Here is a 9,314-nt window from a genome sequence, read left to right as displayed (position 1 = left end):
CCTTCTTCTTCTTCTTCTTCTTCTTCTTCTTCTTCTTCTTCTTCTTCTTCTTCTTCTTCTTCTTCTTCTTCTTCCTCCTCCTCCTCCTCCTCCTCCTCCTCCTTCTTCTTATCCTTCTTCTTCTTCCTCATATTTTCTTTATTTACATTTCAAATGTTTCCCTCTTTCCAGTTCTCCCTTTCAAAAACCCCCTATCCCATCCCTTCTCCCCTGCCTCTATGAGGGTGCTCCCAACCACACACTCCCTTCTTCCCTCCCTGGCATTCCCTACAATGGGGCACCAAACACCCTCAGACCCGTGGGCCTTTCCTCTCACTGATGCCCAACAAAGCCATCCTCGGCCACATAGGTGGCCAGTGCTATGGCTGTCTTCTTATTGAATGAAAATATACATACCATAGCATTAACTGTTTCAAAGTGGACATCAAAATGAAACTGAATACCAGCCTCTATGTGTTACAATATGTCCCCCAAAAGTATGTCTCTCTTTGACCCTGACCCTCCCAGGAAGATCTGCCTCAGTGGCCTGGCCTATCTGAATGGTTCACAAAGGTAGAGTCGCCATGTGTGGCTTTTGTGTCTGGGTTTCAGCATCATGTTTTCTCCGCATGGATGGGGGTTTCTACATGTATGCCTGTGCCATGTGTATGGGGCTGGAGTTCCAGATGGTTGTGAGCTGCCTTGTGTATGCTGGAAACTGAACCTGGGTCCTTTACAAGAAAGCCTTAACCACTGAGCTTCCCAAGCATCATGTATTAAGGCTGATCTAGACTGAAGCTCTGTCAGCGCCTCATGCCTTTTCATGACTGAAGTATCATGTACCACCCACATTGTCTCATTCCCATGTTAATGGCATTTTTAATAATTCCTTATAATATGTGACCCTTGCACCAGACATTCAGTGGGTAAAGGGCAGCCTCTTCAATAAGTAATGCTAGCCGAGCAGTGATGGCACATGTCTTTAATACCAGCACTTGAGAGGCAGAGGCAGGCAGATTTCTGAGTTTGAGACCAGCCTGGTCTACAGAGTGAGTTCCAGGACAGCCAGGACTGCACAGAAAAACGCTGTCTCTAAAAACCAAAATAATAACAACAATAATAATAGGAATAATAATAATGCTAGCAAAAAACCTATACCTGTGAAAGAATGAAAGCTGGAACTGTAGTTAACAACGTATGCAAAATTGAGGGTTTGAGCTGAATCTCAGTGGTAAGGTATGATCCTACATGCATGAAGCCCTAAATTCAATCTCCAGTACTGCCAAAAAAACCAATAAATTCAACCAGGGCACACTAGCCATGGCCTATAATTTGAGCATTCTGTTCTTGAGTTGACCAAAATATTTCTTGTTTTTCCCACTTTTAGATCGCAGAAACCGGCTGTTCCTACTGTTATCACCTTTGTGTGTGCTAATTGTATCCATTGTTGTCTTCTGTATCATAAGAAGATAAAGGTTCTACAGATGTTTTTTAAGCTCCCTTTTATTGCTATGAAGTGACATCATGAAGGCAACTATTTTATTTTATTTTATTTTTAATGTCTTGAATTTGATTTGTAGACCATGCTGGTCTCAAACTCACAGAGATCCGGACTAAGACAACTCTAGTAAAGGAAAACATTGAATTGGGACTGGCTTACAGTTTCAGAGGTTCTGTCCATGATTATCATAGTGGGAGCACGGCAGCGTCTAGGCACACATGGTGCTGGAGAAGGAGCTGAGAGTTCTGCATCTTGATCTGCAAGCAATAAAAGGAGACTGTGTGCCACACTACACACAGCTTGAACATAGGAGACCTCAAAGCATGTCCCCACACTGACAAACTTCCTCCAACAAGGTCATACCTCCTTATAATACCATTCCTTATGGGCCAAGCATTCAAACATATGAGTCTATGGGGGCCAAACCTATTCAAACCACCACAGGTTAACAATTTCCCACTGCAGCTCTCTGGTGGAGGCCCTCCTTGAGAGTAAGTAACAATTTAGATAAAGGCAAGTCCTGGTGTCAGGTCCAAAAGAAACTCAGGATGAATGGTACACTGTGGTTCCTATTAACATACTGAAGAACATGACCTCACCTTAGACTTCTCCAGCTCACTGGCTTCCCTTCCCCTAGTTTCTCATTCTCAGGTAACCCTGCCATTTTTTGGTAATGTGCCTTCTTAGTTCTTCCTCTCCTTTCCCCCTTTCTTTTGGTCCTTACTTCTCTTCCTCTCCCACTCTACACCAGCCGCCTCTTAAGGCCTGAGTCAGTCTGCTGGCCATGTTTAATCTACAACTTTCTCTCTGCTCTGGACTCATCCAGATGTCTCTAGATGAGCTCTCCCTTCTATCTACAATAAAACCCTTCCCCCTAACCAGAAATGAAACAGTCTTGTCCTCACTTTGTACATCTGGTGCCTAAAACTAGAGAGGAACATATATGGCCCCCATCCAAGAGACTCAGCCTCTCCTAGCCAAACCATGCTGTTGGTTTGACTACTTCCTAAGGTATGCATGGATGGATCACTTGTTCCTGCAGGCTTCTGCAACCTAACCATAGTGGACTCCAAACCTGGAATTCACCTCTTCAGCTGCTTCTCCCCTCTACTTGCTCTAACCATTTACTTCTCCTCAGCACATCAGTAAATTTCCACTTGCCTAGCGGTGTGGTCAGTGCCTTGCTCTCACTGCTCAGTAAATTTCCTCTTGGCTAGGGGTGTGGTCAGTGCCTTGCTCTCACTGCTCAGTAAATTTCCACTTGCCTAGCGGTGTGGTCAGTGCCTTGCTCTCACTGCTCAGTAAATTTNGGTGTGGTCAGTGCCTTGCTCTCACTGCTCAGTAAATTTCCACTTGCCTAGCGGTGTGGTCAGTGCCTTGCTCTCACTGCTCAGTAAATTTCCTCTTGGCTAGGGGTGTGATCAGTGCCTTGTGCTCACTGCTCAGTAAATTTCCCCTTGGTTAGGGGTGTGGTCAGTGCCTTGTGCTCACTGCTCAGTAAATTTCCCCTTGCCTAGGGGTGTGGTCAGTGCCTTGCTCTCACTACTCAGTAAATTTCCTCTTGGCTAGGGGTGTGGTCAGTGACTTTCTCTCACTGCTCAGTAAATTTCCACTTGCCTACGGGTGTGATCACTGCCTTGTGCTCACTGCTCAGTAAATTTCCACTTGCCTAGGGGTGTGGTCAGTGCCTTGCTCTCACTGCTCAGTAAATTTCCACTTGCCTAGGGGTGTAGTCAGTGCCTTGTGCTCACTGCTCAGTAAATTTCCACTTGCCTAGGGGTGTGGTCAGTGCCCTGCTCTCACTGCTCAGTAAATTTCCACATACCTAGGGATGTGGTCAGTGCCTTGCTCTCCCTGCTCAGTAAATTTCCACTTGCCTAGGGGTGTGGTCAGTGCCTTGCTCTCCCACCATGACCAGCTCTCCTATGATTTCCAGATGAGGAGTGGGGTCAATTGGACAGAGCCCTCAAACATTTATGTGTCCCCAAGCAGAAGCCAAGACCAGGGGTGTCTACCTGGACTTTGGTAGGAGACCCCTGCTGTCACAGGACCAAAACAGTTACCTACAGGTGCTCCAGCCCAGTCTCACAGAGTCCGTCAATTGGGGTGTGCACTCCTAGCACCAGATGGTCCCACAGCCTGGAAAGCAAGGAGACAGCCAGCTCCTCCCAGAAATAGCCAACAATCAAGCTTTTGGGCCACCCCATAATGATGCCGCAATGTCAGCAGGAAGCAATCATAGATGAATAAATACATCACCCCTTATTCTTTTATTATCATGAGAAGGCTGGAATGTTTGGTTTCAGACCCCTGGACCAGTTGCTTAGTTGCATATTTTACATACCAAAGCAGACCTGGCCTCCAGGTTCTCCCAGCATCCCTCAGTCCTTACCTGGCATACCCTGACCCCAATCCTGAGCTTTCCACCTAGGGACTGGGCTGCCATTCCCCCAGAGCCTCTTCCCTATATAATCCAGAGGGTTTTGGTCTTCCTTGCTCTCTTTCCTTCTCTCTCTGCACATGGGCACTTTCTCTTCCCCTTCGCCTTTCTCCCCATACCTATGGTAACTTCCCTCACCTTCTTCCCTGGGTCAGTGAACTCAACTGAGAGCAATTTTCCAACAAATCTGCCTTTAATATAATCTAATCTGGCTTGAATGGGCTCATTTCACTGGTGGAAAAATAACTTATCATCAAGGAGTATTTCTAACTCTTAAAAGGGCAAAGGGGAGGGTATAGTTCACGGCTCACCAGTTTCTATGGTTAATTGAGTTAAGGTCTCCTTTAAGATTGGACTCAATCTTTCTACCTGTCCTGAACTCTGAGGATGATGTACATGGTGTAATTTCCAATTGACTCCCAAGGCTCTAGGTATACCTTGTACAGCCTAAGATATAAATGCTGGCACATCGTCAAATCCTATGGAACACCATACCTGGGAGGAGTTCTTCGAAGAGTTTCTTTGCCACTATATGTAAAGTTTTCTTTTTTCTTTTTTTTTAATCAGGAACACTTCAGTCCATCATGAGAAGATATCTACAAAAACTAGCAAATATCTATCCATATTGACTTGGTTGGATCTCAGTGAAGTCCAATTCCCAATATACCCCTGAGACAGTTTCCCTTTCTCTTTTACCCTTGATACAGGAACTCCCAATAGGGTTGGTACCCATGAGTCGAGACATCTGGAGACTGTATCTTGCAGAATCTGGTCCAGACCAGGGATATAGTAGTCCCTGTTGAGTAAACTGGTCAATTTAGTCATACCTAGATGAGTCCAACTATGTAATTGTGCCAACATCCTTTCAGGATCTAGGGAAGGATTCATCTCCCATCAGTAGTGAAGTGCCATCCTTCCTTGGCAGAGGTGTTAGAGAGCCTTTGAATGGTACCCTCAGACCCTTTGGTGACTTCACATAAAGGTCTAGCTAATTCAGCAAATCCAGTAATCCAGAGCCTCCCTTATAGTATCCTGCTGACCCCCAAAATTCCCTGAATCAACTTTTCATTGATAGGATGGGAATTCCTAACATTGTTTATGGGACTTGGATAAGGACTTCCTATCTTCCTGGAGGTCAAATCCCAGGAACATGGCCTTCTTGGTGCAGAGTTAGGCCTTCTCATCAGACAACCTGTGTGCTGGCTGATTTTGTGTGTCAACTTGACACAAGCTGGAGTTATCACAGATAAAGGATCTTCAGTTAAGGAAATGCCTCCAGGAGGCGTTTTCTCAATTATTGATCAAGTAGGGAGGGCCCATTGTAGGTGGTGTTATCCCTGGGCTGGTAGTCTTGGGTTCTATAAGAAAGAAAGCTGAACAAAGCAGGAGAATCAGGCCAGTAAGTAACATCCCTCCAAGGCCTCTGCACCAGCTCCTGCTTTCTGACATGCTTGAGTTCCAGTCCTGATTTCCTTTGGTGATGATAAGCAATGTGGAAATGTAAGCTGAATAAACCCTTTCCACCCCATCTTGCTTCTTGGTCATGATGTTTTTGTAGGAATAGAAACCCTGACTAAGGCAAGTTGGTACCAGGAGTGGGGTATTCCTGTGACAAGCTGACCATGTTTTGAGGAGGACTGTGGAAGGACTTTGGAACCTTTTGCTAGAAGAGTCATTGGGATGTGAAGAGCTCTGTGGGATGTTGCTTAGGACCTTGGAAGATAATGTGAGAACAGTGCAGAAAATGGAGATCTGACTTGTGAGATTTCAGAGGGAAAATTAGACACTATTATCAGGGCTGTTGCTGTTTTGATTGCCAAGTTTCTGTGGTTTTGGTTTGCTGGGGATGAAGAACTCGCTGTGGTTAACAAGATGCCAGAGCTACTAAAGCAAAACCGTTGCATTACTGATACTATTGATTCTGGTTAGCTGGAACCAAGAAATTAGTGGTGATTAGGAAGATATCACCAACATTACTTAGGTGGAATCTTCTGGGAAGTGTTTTCCAAGAGCACAAACCTCAGAGTTTTTGTGAGGCTGTGTTCCAGAGAGACCCAAGTTTGTACCTCGTGCTGCAGCTTGACTTGGTAACATGTAAGAGTCACCCAGGTGGTACAGGTTTTGAAGGCATGAAAGGGTCATGGAGAGCAGCTGAGGCTCAGCACTGTGAGAGGCTGTGGAAGTTCATTGGTGAAGGTGCAGCCTCAGTCTCAGTTGATGGCCCAGGACTGAAGGGGTCATGCAAAGAAATTGAGGCTTGGCACAATGAATAGAGCCTATGAGAGGCTGTTGGTGAAGCCTAGTTGCAGCAGAAGACACCAGTGTTTTGGAGAAGCCAATACCATGAGGCGACCACCAGTAGAGTACAGGCAGCAGTAGAGTGCAGGCAGCTGAACAGTTGGAGTTTGATTTTGCTTTTGATTGTGACTGTGCCCTGCTATTTTTCCCTCTTGAAGGAAGAAGGTATTTTAGTGGAGCCCACAGTTAAGAGACTTCTAATTGTAAAAAGAGTTTGGATTTTAAAAGAAATTGTACATTTTAAAAGGATTGAAATTTTAATATGTAAGAATTTTCAAAGACTGGAACTTTTAAAGTTATTTAGATCTTGGGGATATATAAAAAAGTAAGGATTGAGGCTTAATAGTGATGTGTTTTTGTGTCAAGTTGTGAAAGACTGTCTTCCAAGAAACTAACTTCCTTGTTTTCTTCTGTAAAATAAGTCTGATGCTTTGAGAAATTACATTCAGATCCAACACCCTCTTGTGTTCGTGTTTGTTTGTTACTCGCCAACTCCTTGCCCACCTGAGTACGGGGACCCCACCTTCTTCCCCAGGTGGAAAGACTCCGACTGGGTTCATCTGGTGTCACAGGCCTGAACCCACCTGGACACACTCACTTTCTGTTACCACAGTCTCATGCCACTGCTGCCAGCACTCTTACTCCCTTACATTCTGGTCCTCCACACCAGCTCGTAGCCAAGTAATTCTCTGCTAATACAAAATACATTTTTCTCTATGCTCTATTTACTGTATATATTCTCAAACAAGTAATTTAACAAAAACAAGTTGTCTAACTCAGATATGACCAATTGATATAGCTCTCAATCTTGTCAGAAGTTGCCAATTATTAATATCCTTAAGTTTATGACAGACAGAATCTCCCAAAGCCTAACAGCTTACCCAACAAGGTCTCAGAAGATATAGACACAGTTACAAGAGACTGTTTGGATTGTGGTATGATAACCATTGAGAAACACTGTGGACAAGACTGGATATCCTAAGAGTCAACTGACTCATATTGCCTAAGTCAAGGTGAGTTATTTCTCATTTCACATGTTATCTATTTCACAGAGAAAAGGCTCTTTGTCTTCTGGGCTTGAAAGCCAGACTGAATCTACCCAAGTTGCCATGGAGACCCCTGGGAACTGTTTAGGTAGTGGATTATAGACGAACTCTGTCATTTTTAATTAATACATGACTTCTAGATTATAATTTATTCATCCCCAGATTTCTGACTACATTGACAGCTAAGGTAACGGTAGCTTGACAGCTAGAAAACAGACCTAGCTCCTTACCCTAAGGTAATCTACTACTATATTTATTCATTAATAAATTCATTAACTATCTAAGATGCCAGATTTCTTACAGACTTCATGATAAACGATATATAAGTTCAGATACAGGCTTTCACAGATGTAATCTGTTACTTCCTTACCTAAACTTTGTTTCCTTTGACAAAATGTCTCATATTTTCTCTCCTTGCTATGCCACTGCCCTAACATTAAATATCTCCACTATACAATCCAATTGAATAGTCACAAATTCAAATTTTAAGTTTTCTTTGGTTGTCTTTTAACTAAATTTATAGTGATGCATATTCAGTCTCCTAGACAAGAGGAAAAGACCCTTGATCCTTCTGCTCCAAAAATGGCTCTTCTTAAGGACTCTTCATGTTGTTAGCTCATGTTGTTATCTCTTTTGTAAACTTATAAGCTACAGGAAACCCACACAGTTCTATCTCTCATGGACCAAACAGACTCCATCCAGATAAGTACATCTGCTACTCAATAGCCTAAAGTTCCCACTTACTACCTATTCCAGAGGGTGGGATTCCTCTGGGTTTCAATGTACATCTAAGAAAAAAAAACCTCTTTCTCCCAAACATACTTAATCTTTTTCTCTACCTATAGTGTGTGTGTGTGTGTGTGTGTGTGTGTGTGTGTGTGTGTGTATGTGCTTCAGTATCTTGTCAAGTCCAGGTGCTTACTACATCTAGGAGAGCTCTAGAGAAGCAACCTCCAGATGCTCCAGTCTCCTCTCACAGACACAGATGCTTCTACTGGACTTGTTTCTTCTGATCTATCCACAGACGGTCCACAGACCCTGGACAGCAAGGAAAAAGTCAATTCTCCTAAGACTGAACCAACATTCCCATACCCACTTTCCTAGGTTTCCTAGAGATACATGGCCCCAAAATCAGCAAGAAGTAGATAAAGATCACAACAACCCTATTCCTGCTCCACCATCACCTCTTTCTAATTTTTTCTTTTTAATTAAATCAAAATGGGGGAATGTTAGCATTTTGTCTAAGCTCTACCCCACAGTTACTTAGCAATGGCCAGGTATGCCTGACTCATTATAAAAGGGGCTGCTTGCCCCCTCCACTCTCTCTTGCTCTTTCCCTCTTGCTCCTGCTCTGTTCTCTTGCCCCTTCCTTGCTCTCTCCCCATTCCTCTTCCTATCTCTCTCCACATACTCATTGCCAGCCCCCCTCCCCCTTTCTCTATCTCTACTACCCTCTCATCTCCCATCCCCATGCCCCGAATAAACTCTATACTATACTGTCATGTAGCTGGTCTTTCAGGAGAAAGAGATGCCTCATCATGGGCGTGCCGAGGTACCCCTTCCCCAACACCTGACTACACATCCACCAAAACATATTCCTCCTCTATTTATCTTTTTATAAACACAACAATCTTCTATAAATATTAGTTTCCAGCATTTCTGGAGGCATCTGTCCTTAGGCAGTGAGGGGCTTACAGATTAGAGGCATTTTTGTTTCACACACCTCTTAGGCACAGTAATAAAAACTTAAAGCATAACTCTGGTTCTCGCATAATCTGAATAAAAAGCAGCTTATCTGGGACGGCTGAGGACTAACCAACTATTTGTCTCCAGACACTGTATGCACCTATGTGGCTTTCTGGAAATTACCATAAACCTAGCTGATGTCAAGCCCAGTAAACTTGATGACTCATGACTTCCTGGTAGCTCCTCCACCCAGCACCCGTGATTGCTGACTGAACCAGCCTGCTCATTCACTGAGCTTCTGATAAACCATTTCCTTTTCTCTTTCCTTTCTTCCTTCCTTCCTTTCTTCCTTCCTTCCTTCCTT

The 9,314-nt window shown here is 43.9% G+C and overlaps 1 protein-coding gene and 1 long non-coding RNA gene across 3 annotated transcripts in view; one reads left to right on the top strand and one right to left on the bottom strand.

Moving 5' to 3' along the window:
- Positions 1 to 5,149, top strand: part of LOC110298842 (tumor necrosis factor receptor superfamily member 22-like) — a 15,166-nt gene extending 10,017 nt beyond the window's left edge. Inside the window, exons 6-7 of one of the 2 annotated variants that reach the window (XM_021168364.2) lie at positions 508 to 552; positions 1,367 to 5,149. In XM_021168364.2, the coding sequence (XP_021024023.1) occupies positions 508 to 539 (32 nt within the window). In that variant the 3' untranslated portion in view covers positions 540 to 552; positions 1,367 to 5,149. The remainder of the gene's footprint in view (positions 1 to 507; positions 553 to 1,366) is intronic. The other variant, XM_021168363.1, reaches the window with a different exon arrangement.
- Positions 1 to 9,314, bottom strand: part of LOC110298843 — an 11,912-nt gene that overhangs the window by 932 nt on the left and 1,666 nt on the right. Inside the window, exon 2 of the long non-coding RNA XR_002378411.2 lies at positions 1,640 to 1,737. This is a non-coding gene — a long non-coding RNA (uncharacterized LOC110298843). The remainder of the gene's footprint in view (positions 1 to 1,639; positions 1,738 to 9,314) is intronic.

This window comes from Mus caroli, chromosome 7 (genome assembly GCF_900094665.2).
Source record: "Mus caroli chromosome 7, CAROLI_EIJ_v1.1, whole genome shotgun sequence".
Classification (NCBI taxonomy): Eukaryota; Metazoa; Chordata; class Mammalia; order Rodentia; family Muridae; genus Mus; species Mus caroli.
This window is presented reverse-complemented; position numbering and strand designations above follow the sequence as displayed.